At 43.9% G+C, this 18,268-nt stretch overlaps 1 protein-coding gene across 1 annotated transcript in view; it reads left to right on the forward strand.

Annotated features, from left to right (window-relative positions):
* The window catches only part of LOC143293411 (ras-related protein Rac1-like), a 65,862-nt gene extending 47,604 nt beyond the window's left edge, over window positions 1–18,258 (forward strand). The window contains exons 3-5 of the mRNA XM_076604254.1: window positions 10,868–10,977; window positions 13,384–13,515; window positions 14,977–18,258. Coding sequence (XP_076460369.1) covers window positions 10,868–10,977; window positions 13,384–13,515; window positions 14,977–15,261 — 527 coding nt within the window. The 3' untranslated portion in view covers window positions 15,262–18,258. The remainder of the gene's footprint in view (window positions 1–10,867; window positions 10,978–13,383; window positions 13,516–14,976) is intronic.
* The last annotated feature ends 10 nt before the right edge of the window (window positions 18,259–18,268 follow it).

An 18,268-nucleotide genomic window follows, 5' to 3' on the forward strand; every position in this document is an offset into this window, starting at 1 on the left:
ATTAGTTTCAAGTGCAGTAAGTTATTTTGTCGTTTTGTGTGTGTGTGTGTGTGTGTGTGTGTGTGTGTGTGTGTGTGTGTGCGTGTGTGTGTGTGTGTGTGTGTGTGTGTGTGTGTGTGTGTGTGCTTATCAACGATGCTGGTTTGTATTACCGAAAGTAGTACACAGATTAACCCACTGACTGCTGAACCTTCGTGAAAATAATGAGATCAGTGTGGCACTGATGAGGTTCAGGTATACTTACCATTTTTGTGTGTACGTATGAATGATGTGACTCATTCTGCATGATCAAAAGCAATGCAGTCCCAACAGGGAGAAAGCAGCCCGAAGACAGCGATCACTGACGTCCTGACTTTGTACACTCAGGCGGAGTTCATGGGAAGGTCGCCTCGCCATGTGTGGTGGCGTCATTCATCACTGACTCGCAAAGCATACTCTTTGATCACTGACGCTGCTGATGCAGTTGTTCTTTAGTTTTGATGGGCGTATATATTTATCAGCTGGCGTGCACCTGTGTGTGCTGTCGGTGGTTGTGGTGTGGTGGTGCGGGTGGGGGTGATGTCCGTGTGTGTGTGTGTGTGTGTGTGTGTGTGTGTGTGTGTGTTGGTGTTTGTGAGTGCGTGTGCGTATGTGTGCATGCGTTGTTGTTGTTGTTGTGTGTGTGTTTTAATATGTGCTGATGATGTTTTCTAAATAGTGACGTTCACACACAAATTCACACCTACGCACACCCACGCATACACAGCGAGAGAGAGGGAGGGAGGTGGTGAGGGAGGGCATGAGAGAGAGAGAGGCTGAATGTTCAACTCATTTAAGCACTAAAAACAGCCACAAAACCATGCTCAACCACCACCACCACCACCACCCCTCCTCCCCCACCCCCACCAGCTTTTGAAAAGCGCAGCTAGCAGATGGTATTATACCGAGAACTACCCGTTAACCCACAACAGCCTGGATGTCAAAAAGAGCCAAAAAGCAGACCTCTGTTAATTTCTTTCTTGTTTATTTCCGACGGATGTTAATTAACCAGCGGAAACGGCTACAGCGGCCTTATACCTGCATGTGGTCCTGGATACAACTGTATCCGCCTCGCTGCTTCCTCTACCAACCCTTATCTCTGTGATCCTCCCTAAAACAGTACACTCCATCCCTCGTCCGCCCTGCCTTGCCCTGCCCTGCCCTGCCCTGCTCGCACCTGTCTCGCTTTATAACACACCTGTCCGACACTCAGTGCCGTGAAGGGGGGAAATGTGTGGCTGCTGTCTTGTGGCTTGGCTTCACAGCATGCAGACTTTTGGACTCAAAGGTGGAGGCTGGGATAGATCAAGGTCTGCTGAAAGAATAGAGATAGAGAAAGGGGTGGAGGGAGGGGGTAGAGAGAGAGAGGGAGAGGAGAGAGAGAGACGGAGACATGGGGTGGAGAGAAAGAGGGGGATGAGATAGAGGGGGTGGCCGAGACAGACATACAGAGATGTGATTGAAAAAAGAGGGGTAGAGACAGGCAGAGAGAGTGAGAGATTCTAATGTGTGTGAAAGAGAGAGAGAGAGAGAGAGAGGAGAATCACATCTGGTCTAAATCATCCGTAAAACGCACAGTGGGCTACAGGCTACCTACCAGCTGTGAGGTGCACGGCAACAGTCAATGTTTAACGAGTGATTTAAAACTGTAGTGAGGAGCTTTCCAGATAGACCTTGCTTGTAACGCTGTTACTAATTTCAGTCCCGTTTGTTTTGACTGAGACAGCACGTGTTTGCGTGACTTCAACATTGTAGCACAGATGACAGTAGGAAATCGGCTTTTTTGGGGTCGTTGTAATTAAGATATTGAAATGAAGTATGGGATCAGTTTATGTTCAGTTCAGGCTGACACAATGATAACAACAACAATGATGATAATAATGATAATAATAATAACAATGATAATAATAATGATAATAATAATAATATAACAACAACAGCGGCAACAACAACAGCAATAATAATAATAGATAGATAGATAGATAGATAGATAAATAGATAACCAATCAATCAGTCTTGTGCAGAAACAAACCAAAGCGCTTTCACACCCAACTATCGCACGGATGCGTAACACTGTAACAAAAGGATGAAAGGCAACCTGTGGACGGTAAAAGTCAAGGTGTTGAAGAGCTACTTTCGAAACAGATACTGAACCTGTGTTCTGCGTTCAGTTTCCGAACGAGGTACAATGCTCAACACTCTCGCAAGAATATGTCAAGAAACTGACATTCCCCTCAGCAAACAATGCCCCCCCCCCCCCCCCAAAAAAAAAGATGGACAGTTATTCTAAATGTCTTTATATGTAAGCGCATCAGTAGACCAACAGTCAGTTTCATACAGTTGATAGCCCCATCGTGGACTGTTGGTGTTGGGACAACGGCTGATGAATCGGGATGTGTGCGACTGTGAATGGGCGACTCGATGTGAGTGGTGTGGGAGTAGTAACCCCACTGAAACGGCACAGAAGATAGCTAGGACAGCAAGAACACAGTCATATAGATGATGATGATGATGGTAACAGTAATAATGGTAATGATACTACAACTGCTACTACTACTACTACTACTACTACTACTACTACTACTAATGATAATAATGGGGTGGGTTATGGTTTCCCCCTGGAACGCCACACCTCCCGGCAGGACAGAAAACCAGGACACTCGTTCCCTCCCTCCCTGAACAACTTGACCTAAAGGACGTCAGCCAATGGGTCGTTAAACTCATCTCCACTACACAATAATGGGACATGGAGTTAGTTGGAGGAGATGCAGCGAGACTTTTTCGGCGGGGAGAGATTCTGACTGGAGGACACTCTTCCTCGCATCGACCAGTGTAAGAGGAAAATAAGACTAGACTTTAAGGGAAGAAAAACAACAACAACAACAAAAAGCAAAAACAAAAAACACTCCCAGTGTTTGTTGCCTTGGACAAAAATACTCCCCGCAGATTTATCACAAGGGAAGGGGAAAAAAAACAGCCCTCCCTCAGGAAATCAACACTCACCTCGGAAAGGAAAGCAGATTCATGGAAAGAAAGTAAAAACAAAAACACTCTGCTTCCTTCGTGATGAAAAGACATGATTTTTATCTTATCTGCAGTTATGCGTTCTATATATTCAGCTGTGCAATGCAGTTCAAAGTAATATGCGTTCTTTTCAACTTGTGTGTTGTTGACTGGGAAACAATGTGAACAGAAATCATTTTATGCAGAATTGTAATTTTATTTAATTAAACAATTGCAGTTACTGTTCGGCAACACCGACCCGGCTTGTCACAACGATGTTTTCGCATCAGTGGATCAGGTTCACAGGTCGGGTTTACAGGGCATCGATCGAAGTCATCTGCACCAAACTGCAGTCCACGTAACGAGGTTTAAAGTGGGAAAAAGTCATCCGAAACAAATCTATGTGTGTTTTTCTTCCCTCTCATAACTTAATTCCAACTCCTCTGACATGCAGAGTCGTATAAGGAGATGTGACAACAGGAATTATTGGATGACCTCAATTTGATAATATAGTCACACACGCGCACGCGCGCACCACTCGCACCCTACCCCAACACACGCAGTGAGAAAGATGGAGAATTAGATATCGGGAGTAGGAGCGAGAGATAGAGAGGGAAGGAGTGGAAAAATGTCCTTGTCAAGAAAGAAATCGCGAAAAAAACAAAACAAACTTACTTACAAGTTCTTTGCTGTTGTTGTTTTTATTACTTAGCCGCTTGTAATATCATTTTGTTTGTGTAAATACTGATCTTCACAGTTTATTTGTGGATGCCACCATACACTACCAAGTGAATAAACAGGGTTATTTGACTTACCACCAAATAAGTTACAAAATACTGTATATGAATTTCTGCTCTTTATGTTCATAGCAACCCATGCGCAGTCTCCAGACTTGTTGAACTGGCAGCATCAGCAAAATGAACAGAGTTAGGATCGCCTTTTTCAGTGTGAATGAGTGAGATAGACCCACTACCCAGCACCCCTGCCGGCTACTCCTCCCTTGGGGGAACTGCTGTGTGTGGAGTTCCCAACACTCCCGAAAGCAAGTAATGCGCCTCTCGGTGTTTTCTTCTCGGTGACTCACCACTATTCATCCACTCACTGTCGGGTAGAGGCCCGTTGCCTTGTTTTCAGAGACAACTGCCCACAGCTCTGCCTGGCGTTCAGATCCATTCATGGGGCCCCCAGAGGAGGGGCGTGGGAGTGGGGGTAGGGTGGGGTTGGGTGGCGGGACTGTACACTGTTAGGTTCGGATCGGGTGTGTTGCGGCATATATTGTCGCTGGGAATAAACTGTCGCCGCCAGGTATGTATTGTCGCCGGCTGAATACCGGGTGACAATGATATATGCTCGGTGACAATATATGCCCAGGCCTGGTAACAACATATAACTAACACGCACGCACGCACGCACGCACACACACACACACACACACACACACACACACACACACATATATATATATATATATATATATATATATATATATATATATATATTATATCATCTAGATAGATAAATACGCCCTGTAACAAGGTACACCTGGTGACAATACGTACTAGCAACAATATGCACCATGCGACAATGCGTACAAAGGGCAATATATGCCCAAATACAATATGTGCCAGGTGACAGAGTATCCTAATTAAAAAAAACAACAAAAACAAACAAAAAACAAAAAAAAACAAACAAACAAACAAACAAAAAACAACACATAATGCCTGGCAACAGTATATGATGGGGACAATGATTATATTCCCGGCGAATATAAATTATGTTCTGATGATACAATATGCCGGTGACAATATATGCCTTGCGAATAAGTCCTGGAGACAATACTGACATGCCGGAACAGGGTACGCTTTTGATTGCAGGTCGGTAGCATCTCGTTTGTTTGTATCGCAGCAGTCAGTAGACTGACTGACTTAACGCTTAATGGTGTGAGTCACCATACTCAGATGCAGCCCAAATATTTTCTTTTCCTATCTGTCTCACGCACTCTCGCCTTCATCGTCCCTCACTTTTCCCCGCTCCTATCCCGTAGTTTTCTCTTGTACATCCGCCCTTCTCTCCATCCTTGTCTTCAGAGTTAGACACTATGGTCGGGGTGGGGAGAGTTGGGGGACAAATATGGTGGTGTGGGACTTACCACGTGCGCGGAAAAGTGTGTGTGAGTTTCAGTTTCAGTTTCAGTAGCTCAAGGAGGCGTCACTGCGTTCGGACAAATCCATATACGCTACACCACATCCACCAAGCAGATGCCTGACCAGCAGCGTAACCCGACGCGCTTAGTCAGGCCTTGAGAAAAAAAAGAAGATTAATACATAAAAAAGAACTACTACTACTAATAATAATATGTATAAGGCGCAAAAACTTGATGAAGTCAACTATAAGCGTACATAAAAAAAAGAAAAAAAGTAACAATAATAATAATAATAATAATAATAAAATAAATAAAAAAAAGACAACAATGATGATAAATAAGCAAATAAATGTAAAACATGTGTGTGAGAATCATTGGTTATCTATTCAGAATGATCAGTTATTTCAATCTTGACCTTGGTTGAATGTTCAGAACGTCTGTGCTTGTTTATCCACAGAGTGAAAGACAGAGGCAGGGACAGAGAGACACACAGAGAGAGTAAAGACAGCAGCAAAAACAAAAACAAAGAACACAAAACCCGCTTGAACGACTTTGGAGAAATGCAGTTGCATTTTTTTTTCTCAAAACGCAGACCTTTTTGGATGAACTTGACAACGGTCAAAGGGGAAGGTGGCAGTGGGGACAATGTGGTATGTCCACATTTTTCGCGCATTTTAGAACCTGTTTTAACCAAGTTACTAAAGCTGTTACGTTTTGTACATAGTTTGTGTTATTTCAAGAGAGAGAGAGAGAGAATCTCGCTTTAGATCCTCAATTTAACGAAAGCCTTGATTAAGTAATGAAGACGCCATGCCAGATTCGGTCAGACGTTGGACTTCTCATCCAATGTTCATCAGTGACAAGGGTTCAGTGCCACGTTTCGGCATGGTGGTGTGTCCTTGGGAAAGGCACTTGTCTCCGATTTTACTCACTCCACTCAGGAACGAACTGGTACCTGACTTCTGTTAGGGGAAGGATAATATTGTAATATGCAGCTTCTGTTCAAACGTGAGTGTGTGTGCGAGCATGTGTGTGTGTGTGTGTGTGTGTGTGTGTGTGCAGTACGTGCAGGCGTGAGTATGCACAAGTTTTTATATTCCAATGCTGAGCCCTAGACGCAGTGGTCGTGTGAATTCACAGCCCCGCTGGCCGTAAAACTTTCTGGGGGTCTTTAAACCTGACCTTTTCTTATCATTCAAAAGTACACGGAATTTGCGGAAAGATAAACTCAGGCCAAATAAATTCTCTCTCTCTCTCTCTCTCTCTCTCTCTCTCCAAAACGATAATGGTATTGTCATTGGCAACAGTTCATAGCCTCCATCTTCAGCGGCACGGCACACCAAAGCACGTGAAGACCGCGAACTGTCAAAACCAATCTGCGGTTTCAGCCAGGCGTGTGAACGAAACTCCCCGGGGAAGTCTTAAAGCACTGGAGTGGATGAGGTGAAGAGGAAGCAGCAAAGCACAAAATAGGGTCCCAGTGTCAGGGTCTGTGCACAGCCACAATAAACTCAACGGTCGTTAGGCTTGTTGTCCTTGGGCGTGTGGCTGCACAGACCCTGTATATAGCAGCCTGTTCGTACTGTACTCCCCGTTGGTTATTTTCACCCACGGATGTCAAACCTGACAAGCTCAGATTCAGCCCGAAGTCTATGTATACTAGGCTGGTTTTAAATGAATCTAGGAGGTCAGTTTGGTTTAGTCAGACTCAATAATCATAGGCTATCATAATAATATCAAGGCAGCCTCCCATCCCAAGTCCCATGTTTGCTTCCATTGAATTATAAAGGAGAGGGGACGGGAAGGGCCCTGACATCCCGCTTCCCTTTTGAAAAGCTTGAATAAACCAGGAGAAAAGGGTCGATTTTCAGCTAGAGCCAACTAGAGTTGTTTTGAATGATCGATCTTGACTAACCACAAACGACTGCGGGGGTGATTTTAGGGGAGCCCAGAATGACCCCGGGATAAAAATATCCAGCAGGGGAGTAATTCGAGGCGGTTACACAGTGGCTTTCAGGGTGGTTGAGTTTTTGGCAGTGGTTTTGCCTTGTCCTGTCCGGTTGTGTTCGGATGAACTGGAATCGGACAGTGCATCGACCGAACGGCCTTGATGCGTGAAGAAAGAATTACCACGTGAGGTGTTTTTTGTTTTTTTTGTTTTTTTTTTTACCTGTGATGAATTGTTTGTGGTCGGCAACATTGGCGCCGGCAGTTATAGGGAATTATTTGATAACAGGACGTTATTCGTGGGCCGGGGGCGCAGGGGGAATCCGAAAGTTGTCATGGTACATTGTAGTGATGATGACTACCTTCTGTCTGATTCACGCACATAGTACCTACCTTCACATGCGCGTGAACATACAAGCAGGCCTACCCGCACGCATACACACACGCACAACTGGAGGGGCTTTTTACTTGTAATTAACGGTCTTCACATCAAAGGGGGATGGGGGAAGGGGAGAGAAATCTACTGAAAAAAAGTTATAGTTTTCATTTGCGGACTCACTGGATGGTGTTTTTCAAATTTGAAAGGAGAATCTCCTGAACACATGAACGCGAGGTCTCCACGTGTGGATGACCACATGATGGTCCGACTTTGATTCTTCAGTGTGGGTTGCTGGCTGAAAAAACCAGAGGTGTGATTGTTTTGGGTAAACAGATAGGCTGTGTTGCAATAAAACCACTGAGTGTGCTAGGAAGATGAGGCAAAACAATAGCAAAATACATTGTCAGTATATTTAACTAACTGACTGAATACGTAAGAAAACGAACAATTGACGCGCTTGAAAGTAGTACTTTTAACGATTTAAGCTTTATGTTTATACATTTCAAGAGTAGTATTCTGTGAGAAGAACAGCGACGTTGCGTATAAACTATCCAATCTTCAATAACAATCCAGAACGCGTGTTCAAGGGGGAAAACGTGGACGAATGTTGTTGTTTTTTGTTGTTGTTTTTTTTCTTTTCTTTCTAATGTATCTATATGAGGAAAGAGCAGTTTCAAGGCTAAACACTGCACATGCCAAAGACCCAGGAGAGAGGAATGCCCATTCCAGGGAAGCTGTGACTGAAACAGGGTACACGACAAGAAAACAAAACCCACCGGTCCACCCGTGCACGCACATTCCTCTGCTGCGCTGAGGGGGAAAGATTAAGATGTAGCGTGTGCCAGTTTTGTCCGTTCCCCTTTGTTGCGTGTGTTGTGTTGCAGAAGCTCTGCTGTTTTCGGTTCTGCAACAGTCGTGCCCGTTGTGGCGCTGCAATTTATCTCGCCTCAGCTGTTTTGCATCTGAACTTTCTGGCATGATCGGCCCGGGCTTGTGACTTGACACCGTTTAATCGGCCCGGGGAGACGGGCCGCTATCGGCTGTTTGCCCCAGAAACGGGAAAGTCTGATGGAGGGAGTAGGGGGTGGGGGGCTGGATGGAATTGTGAGGGGGAGGATGTTTGTATGGAAGTCTGAGGGAGTGGGGATGTAGGGGTGTATGAAAGCGTGAGGGGGGCTGATTGTAAGTAGTGAGAGGAGGAAGGGATTAGCATGGAACGGGAGGGGGGGGGGGGGGGGGGGGGGGGGGTAGTATGCAAGTGGGAACGCGGGGCGTGGGGGTCAGTGTAGAAATGTGAGGGGTAGGGGTTAGTATGGAACTTTGAGGGAGGGGATAGTATGGAAATTTGAAGGGTGTGTGGGTGGGGGGGGGGGTATGGTGATATGAGGTGGAGGGGGTTAGCATGGAAGGTTCGGGGGCGTGGGGGGGGGGTGCATGGAAATGAGGGGGGTGGGGGGGTGTGAGGGGAGGTTGTGTAGTGATGCTGGGCCGCTTGGAACAGAAAACACATTTCCATTGTTTTGCTTGGATGGTTGGCCGGAGCTTCAGCGAGAGCACGATGTGGGAATGATGAGGTGATAATGGTGAGGGAGAAGGCGTGAGATCCTCCCTTCTCTCTCTCTCTCGCTGTCTTTCTCTCTCTGTCTCTCTCTTTCTCTGACTGGTTTGTTGGCTTGTTCATCTTATCACCGAATTCCACACGGTCTAGCTATTTCTGCTCCAGTCTTTGTCCAGAAGAAAGGGATAGACATGATGTCTTCACAAGCGGTCTTTGACTGTCTGCTATCCAGTTCAGAAGAGAATAACCAGGAAGTGTGCCCGCCCCTTCTTCCTTTCTTCTCTATATAAATAAGTTATTTGGCGTTGCTGACTTGGTGAACCTCATTCTTTAATTCGTTCAGGCCACCCTAAATCATCTCTTTTTTTCTTCTTCTCACTTTCTTTCGAAGCCGTGCATACATTCGCTGAAAAAAGGAGTCCTGTTTTTGTTGTTGTTCTTTTTTCCCTTCATGTTCTTTCTGGCACTCTGTTATTTCTCTCATTGCATGGATGTTTCACGGCTGTTCGCTTTCACTCCGGCTCTGAGAAGGAATGGGGGTGGGGGGGTAGTGAGTGGGGTGGAGGGTGAGGGGGGCGGGGGTCTTAGAAAGCATGTAAACGGAAAAAAAACAACAAAAAAAAACACTCAGCTTTGACGTTCCATTTTCCACGGCATATACGAGTCGTTTGTGCAATTGTGTGGGTTCTTTGGTGATATTTTGCGGTGACTGGATGAGGAACAAGACGGAGGAATGGGAGTCAGGTTACCGAAGCGATGTGTGTGTAGTCTCCTTCCTCACACCCTACACTTTTGTTGCTGTTATTGTTGTTGCTGCTGCTGCTGCTGCTGCAGCCACGACTATGTAACTACCCGTTTTCTTGTCATTGTGGTTAACCCCTCGACTGCTGCTGACATGTACGCTTGTCAGTGAAGGGCTTTCACCTCACTGAGATAGCACTGAGTTTACAGGTCAGGATGTCAGTCACCGTTCTTTATCTAGACTTCTTCCTATTGAGATTGCATTTCTACATCTTGTTCAGCAAAATCGGTGGCATTATTGGCATGCACACAAAAAGTAGGAAATGCCGAGAAATCTGCTTCTGTGCTGATCTCATTTCACCACAGTTCAGCAGTCATGGGGTTAATGCCTTTGTTGTAGTTGATGTTTCCTTGTAGCTGTGTGTTTTTTTTTTGTTTTGTTTTTTTCGTTTCGTTTCGTTTTGTTTTATTTTGCTTTTTGCAGTTACAGTCGCTGCTCCTGCCGTCGATCATGTGTGAGATACATGACTGTTACTGCCTGTTGCTGCTGCTGCTTATACGGTTGATATTAACTCAGTAAAGTACTATGTGGAAAAAGAATACAACACAGTTTGTCACAAAAGATTGCGTTGTGTGAAACCCGGTCTGCTCTCCCAGTGGAGAGCGCTTTGCCACAGTGCAGCGCCTCTTTTTTATGTCTGCAAGTGTTAAAGTGAATTTTTCTACAGGATTTTGCCAAGAACAACCCTTTTCTTGCCATGGGTTCTTTAACGTGTGCAGAGTGCATGCTGCATGCAGGGACCTCTCTTTATCGTCTCATACGAATGACTAGCACCCAGACCACCACCCAAGATCGAATGGAAGAAGTGGTAGTCCCGGGCCATATTTCGGACTCAAACCAAAGCATGCCTGGCTTCCAAGCCGGCCGCGTTGGCACGAGGTGACCGCTCCACTGTGGATGTTACCACAGTCGAGCACGAAGCGGAAAAAACAACAACAAAATGATGGTTATCGGTTTAGCGCCATGAATTACTTCCTTTTATTGTAGATCATACAGTATTCTGCATTCTGGTTGCAGGAGATGCCGGGTACGACCGCGTACGACCCCTGTCCTACTCGGATGCCGACCTGGTCATTATCTGCTTCAGTATCAGCAGTCTGCAGTCCATGGAGAATGTGGTCTCCAAGGTGAGAGAGAGACAGACAGACAGACAAACAGACAGAGGAGCGGGGACGTGGGGTGGGGTGTAAAAAACCCAATAAACACTTAAGTACAGACAAGGTGAACAGCATGGCGTTCAAGTGCATATTTCATGGTCATTTACTGTTATAATACAAATCGTTTATTTCACCGACACAATCATTGGGTACAAAGATACAAATGCATTAATTTGTAAAACAACAGTAAACATTTATGAATAGTGTGACTCACTGCGTAGGCCACGGGTAGTGAAACAGCTAACCCGATTTATTCTTTCATCACACCTCGCGTGATAGGTCATTTTAAAGACACCAAGACACAGTTTCGTTTAATGCTACAATTTCTCTGAGTGCCGACCAGGGTCTTGACCTTAAGTTACGTTTGAAACTTTGCTATTCGTCTCTCAGCGCAGTATACAACGCGAGTCTGACAACTTCAAGTGGACCTGAACCAAATGTATACTTATATTTGCACTTTTTTTCACATAAAACTGTCATTCCGGTTTTGGAAGACTCGTGCGCTATCTCTACTAATCACCCAGAAGTTAAAGAGAACCCAAAGAGTGGGATTCAAAACCTTGACCTCCGGTTATCACCACTACTTGGCTGTCTGCCATCTAGATGTGCTACGTACATACGTAAGTCTGACAACTTTGAGTGGAACATAATAATGCTCTGTGTGTGTGTGTGTGTGTGTGTGTGTGTGTGTGTGTGTGTGTGTGTGTGTGTGTGTGTGTGTGATTTCATAGTGCGGAAAACCTGCCTGCTGCTGGTCCTATCTTTGCAAACGAGTCAAACAGATTCGTCCCATAAACTTCGCGTTGGTAGGTAGGTAGGAAGGTAGTTGGAGGAAATGGTTGGGGAGAGATGTACGTCTTTTTCTTTAGACCTGGGTTGGCAGAAGGGTGGAGGGAGGGGGTAGGGTTATCTGCTGTCATTGGGTTTCCTCTGACGGCTACCTCTTTTCTCACAACTACACTCACGCTCTGCGCATGAGCGCAAGGTACCCGGTTCCCAGCAGGTTAGACCAAAGGCCGCGGCGTGATGCGTAGGGAGGGTGAAGGTCGCTATCAGGCAGATTGTGCTAATTGGGGATGGAAACGTCCCACTCCATGTCGGTAAGACTGAACAGTACAGGGGGTGTTTTTCTTATTTCTGCTTTTTTGGTTTTTGTGGGGTTTTTTGCTTGTTTGTTTGTTTGTTTTTGCTTCTTTTTTCTGGGAGGAACTAGGATGGGTTGCATGAGCTATCTTTGAACGCTGAGTTCTACTACGTTGATTTCGTAGACTTTTATGAACATTCTTAATTAACGGTAAGCGAACTTAACGTTGCTGAGATCGCCCGTACAACCCAGGCCTAGAGTTTCCTCATGGGGTGGAGATGATGACGGTGATGATGACGATGATGATGATAATAATGATCGAATGACAGCAAATAAGAAGCACACACACACACACACACACACACACACACACACACACACACACACACACACACCATCCACCCTCTCTGCCAACCCAGGCCTAAAAAAAAATATGAACATCTCTCCCCAACATTTCCTCTTGCTACTTCCCTACCTACCAACCCGAAGTTTATGGGACGAATCTGTTTCATCATCATCATCATCATCATCATCATCATCACCACCACCATCATCATTGTTATCATAGAACCAATTACCTTGTGTTTGTTGTTCAGCAGAACCCCGAGGTAAGGCAGAACTGCCCCTCCCTGTCCATGATACTGTTGGTCTGCCATCGTCATCGTTTTTATTATCATATTCATGAATGCTATCATTTTTGGTAAAAATTATTATTATCGTTATAAATGACGAAACGATGTACGTTGTTTTCGTTATTGGCACCCCGAGGTACGGGAAAACTGCCCTCCCATCCCGTGTGGTTGGTGGTCAGTCATCTTCATCATTGTGATTATTATCATCTTCTTCTTCCTCCTTCTTCTTCTTATTCTCCTTCTTATTATTATAGAATTATGTGTACCTGTATTGTATTGTTCAGTTGCACCTTGACGTTCTGGAAAACTGACCGTCCCAATCATCGTTATATCATCATCATCATTATTATTATAATCATCATCGTTGTTATTATGTTTCTGGAGAACTGGCCCTCCCAATCATCGATATGATATTTCATCATCTTCATCGTCATTACTATCATCATCGTCCTTTTTAAGATCATCATTATCAGAATAATTTTCATCAAACGGTGTTCGTTGTGCTGATCAGTGGCGCCCGGAGGTATGGGGAGATCTGTGATGCTATTGGCCTGTCATCAGTCGTCGTTGTTATTATTATCACCATCATCGTTGCTATTCTTTACAGAATTATAATTATCATAATTATTTTCATTAAATGGTGTACTTCGTGTTGTCCAGTGGCACCCGGAGGTACGGGAGAACTGCCCCTCGCAGCCAGTGATGTTGGTGGGCTGCAAGGCGGATGCCAGAGCCGATGCCAAGCACCTGCCTCCTACCGCCCCCAGACCCATTCTGGTGTCCTATGATCAGGTGTGTGTGTGTGTGTGTGTGTGTGTGTGTGTGTATGCGCGCGCGCGCTTGAGTGTGTGCGTGTGGGAGGGGGGTGGGAGTACATGTCAAAATTATTTCCCAGGCAGAAAAACAAAACAAAACAAAAAATGTATCCTGTTGACAATTGTAAGAGAGAGAAAACAACGAACGAAAACAGCACCAACACATAAATGCTTATTGCTCCTGTGCCGGATCTTTGTCGTGATGGATGGAGAATGTTTTGTCAAAATGACACGGGAGCTTTTAGAAGTGTAAAAAAAAAAAAAAAAAAAAATAATAATAATAATAAAAAACCGATAAATAAATGCAGAGTTTTAGCTTCGAAGGAAGTATCACGAGAATTGTGCGCGAAAAATACACTTTTATACGTCTCCCCCACACCCTCCCTTCTCTATGTTTGTCTCTGTCTCTCTCCCTGTTGTTAATGACAAGCACCATCATTTCTAAGAGCTTCAACATGGAGATACTAACGAAGGAACTGATCATCCTAACGATGATACCGACAAAGATACTAGTGCATGATACTGAAACACACACAGTTTATCGCCCAACATCATGAAAGGACAGAAAGGCTTCTGAAGCTGAATGGAAACCATCAGACAGGTGATTACTGAAAAAAAAAAAAAAAAAAAAAAAGCTGTTGGTGTTATTATCGGCTTCTTCGTTAAATTCACAAACAATGCCTCATTCTTCGACGTGGGTATTATATGCAGAATCAAAGTTTGACACACTCGAGGATATAGAAAAACAAAACAGTGTCATTGCACTTTATGCCCAACGTTTCGTTTCATGCTGTTGTCTTGGGTTTATGCATGGAAGATAGTGGAGATAAAGAAAGGGGAGAGATGTGTTTATCTATGCGTGAGTTAGCAGGGTGAGGTAGTGGTAACAGTGTAATTTTACTCCACGTTAATTACAGACAGCGCTCGGCAGCGAAATAAACCCTCCATGGCATTATTGGCTCGTTCATGATAATAGGACTCTACCTGAAAGGGGTGGATGAAATCGATCCTCATTTATCTCAGTTGGACAGTTAAAAGGGTAAAGGTCCGATTACCTTTTACGGCCATCGGGGCAGTAGTCAATTGATATCCACTGTCTCGTGCGTCTTGTGACGGACGGATACAGGTGCCTTCAACACTCTGTGTGTGTGTGTGTGTGTGTGTGCGTGCGTGCGTGCGCGCGCGCGCGTGTGTGCGTGTGTATGTGCGCGCGCGCGGTTGTGTACGCGGGTTTACTTCAGCCACTTTTGATTTTGAAGCAAGATGAGAACGTTGCCATTTCTGTTATTTCTACAACCACCATTTGTGTTATCATAATCACCATTATCATTCCTGACGAGAATATTGTTCGGTTTTCGCTGCAGTTATGATCACCACCGCCATCGTTACCATCATAACACTGACCTTCAGATCATTTTCGTTGGATGTTCTGTTTCAGGGTCTGAAGACGGCCAAACACATCGGTGCGCTGGTGTACTCTGAAACGTCATCCAAGACGTCACAGCGGAGCGTCAATGACGTCATGGAGGTGGCAGCCCTGTCTTCAGCAGGCGCCACGGGGACAGGGGCGGTGGGCGGGGCGGGGGGCGTCGGCGGTGGCGATGGGAGCGGCAGCATCGACAGACGTCACAGGTCCATCCTGCGCCGCAAGCGTTTCAGCGGACTGAACGAGGCCAAGGTCCATCTACGCAAAGAGGCGGCCAAGAGTTGTGTCCTCATGTGATTCCGATCCAAAGGAGTTGTCGTTCGTCGTGGAGGGCAAGGGAAGATGCCCGCCCCCACTCACACCTCCCTGCTAACTTCACCCCTCTGCACAGGTGCTTTGCGTTTCCCCGTAATTGACGGTGTTGTCACAGTGGTGTGTCGTGGGTGTTGGTGTTTTGTTGATTTTTTTTTTTTTCCCCATTCTTTCTGACTGCTTCAGTCTATTCTGCTGTTGCTGATGTGTTGATGTTAGCAAGAAGCAAGAAATGAGTTCCTGACGTCCCCCCAATCCCCCCCCCCCCCCACCCCCAACCCTCTGAGCACCCCCGCTACGACGATTGGAATCTGAGCGGCAAGGTTGTTTAAAAAGTGAATGGTGATATTTATTTATCATCGAAATGTGTTTTCCTCATCACAGATAATGATTTACTTTTGTACGAAGACTTGTTACAGTTCTGTCTCCGCCAACGACTCCGAAAGGACTGCCAGAGTGATTTTACTCGTATGGTATTCTGTGAATTGGCGTCAGCTTGAGAACTGCCAAATTCAGTGAGCAAAATTTTTGGAGTTTATAGCTAATTTGAGATAAATCAAATATTTAAAAAGTTGACTGGTGTTTGTTTGCCATAATTGGTGAACCTTTTTTTTTTTTTTTTTCGTAAAGACAAAAAATATCTTTCACAGCTTCGGTCAGACGGTGGAAAGAAACTGATCTCATGTGGATGATTCTTTGTTGCAGTCGTTTTGTGTTTTTATGTGCAAGCATTTGCTTTTGGATATTGAATGGATCACTTCAAGAAATCCGCACAGTTTGCTGATCGAAAGATCTTTACAATGCTCTCGTGGCCACTATAAAGTGGTCAGTCAAGAATGATTTGCTACGAAATTGTGTAATCAAAAACGCATAAATGAAGTATATATATATATATATATATATATATATATTAAATAACGAACAGTCCGTTAAGTTTTGTCTATGTTATTATTATATTTTTTCTTACAGTACATGTGTTGTTATCTCTGAAAGAATCATCCTGACAGAATGGTTTACACCATTTTGTTCATGCATCCATTTTCATCAAGAGTGACCGTGAAAATTTTGTTTGTTGTTCAGTCTTTGTCAAGCACCATTCACGACTTATGCTTTGTAAAATATTCTTTTGTGAAAGTGTGTAGAGCCACTCTTTTGTCCTGCCCCTGGACAAAAAAAAAAAAAAAAAAAAAAAAAAAAAAAAAGAAAAGAAAAAGAAGAAGAAAATAAACCAACCTAACCTATGTACATAAACGTTATTATATTTGATAATTTATATGCCCAGAGCATGACATTGCAAGTTGTATATAATTATGAAGATAATCGTTTAGAGTTTTAAACTAGTCAAGTACAGTTGCAGTGTGTGTATTCTGGTTTCCGACGGAAGATGACATCATCTGGTGCTTTGGTGATATCAAGGATGTGATGGAATGTGGTGTGGGTTTTTTTGGTTTTTTTTTCTTGCTATGTTCGTTTTTTGTGTGGTATTTCGTGGCTTTTTTTTTTTTATACTTGGGTCTTTAATCGAACATCAGTCGTAATTGGTTAGCCTGTGTATGGTTGATTTAATATCTAATAAGCAAGGAAGGCATTATGCCCTTGTGTAGGTATAGAACTAACAACCATATAAGCAACAAAAAAATATAACAAAATGATACAAAGAAAAAAAATATAATAGAACATGTAATTATTGTATACCTGCCCCTGGTTTTAAAAGATGTCTTTCATGGATGGCCAGAGGGGTAGCTTGTTCTCACCTCTTGTTTGATATGTTCCACTTTCTTGTCTCAGTCAAAAGTGTATCAAATCTGGAACTACAGTATCACATCCCAGAACAGTTGGCAAGCATTCAGACAACTTTGTATTAGAATTCTTTGTGCAAGGCTGAAATTGTTGTATTTCTTTCTGCCCCCACACCAGTGGGTTTTTAAAAGATTGTTGTATTTCTTTCTGCCCCCACACCAGCGGGTTTTTAAATTGTTCAGTCTACATCAGATCTGCATTGACCAAAATATCACATCTAAGAGCAGTCGGCAAGAGAACAGACACCCTGATGTACGATTCTGTTGTATAAGGTTGAGGGTTTCCCTTCAGTATTTTGTTTCGTTTTTGTAGTGTTTGTTTTTCAGTCACCATGCTAAAGTGGGTTTTAAAATATTTTGAAACGAATACAACCCAAATCAGATCTGGAATAACTGGTGCAAGAGTCCACTGTGTAAGGCCGAGATTTCATTCACTTTTTTTTCGTACATACGCCATTGGCTTTTTAAATAATTGTTTTCTTTCTTCTCTTTCGTCAATTAATAGTTTGAAATAGTAACAGTCCAAAGTAAAGAAAACTTTTATATATATATATAACATATGTATCCAGTATGTTCTTTTCTGTTTTAAACATGTGGGTGATACGTCACTGCTGTCGTTTTAAAACACACATGCAGCGCGAATAATTGTTCTTGGTATTTTGAAAACGTGTGACTGTTGTTGTTTTGGACACAAAGAAAATTGTCCTGGCTTTGAAAGTTCCATTGTTGTTGTGATGTTTTTGTTGTTATGTAAACATTGCCAACTGTTGTTCATTTCGCTCTGTTGCAAGACAAATACTGGTCTTTGAATAATGTTGCAATATATAAAATAAATAATCAAAGTCAAACAAAACTAATTGAAACGGATTTTTTTAGTGTTTGATTATCACATTCATGCCTGGATTTCAAACCCACATGAGTGCACACGCTCGCGCGCACAGTCGTACACGTGCACTAGCTTCATCAGCATTGACACTAACACAGACACTCTCACATGCAAAGCAAACAGAAACAAACTTCAACCAGCCAAAAATATAGACCCTACATGTGCGGATACATTTTCCACTTGAGCTCACTTCACTGAACCGCCTGATTGTTTAGTTATGAATCACACACCCGTGAAAGCTCTGCATGAATGCGGTGTGTGTTGGGGGGAGGGGGTGCGGGGGGGGGGGGGGGGGGGGGGGGAGGGA

This window comes from Babylonia areolata, chromosome 19 (genome assembly GCF_041734735.1).
Source record: "Babylonia areolata isolate BAREFJ2019XMU chromosome 19, ASM4173473v1, whole genome shotgun sequence".
In the NCBI taxonomy this organism is placed as follows: Eukaryota; Metazoa; Mollusca; class Gastropoda; order Neogastropoda; family Buccinidae; genus Babylonia; species Babylonia areolata.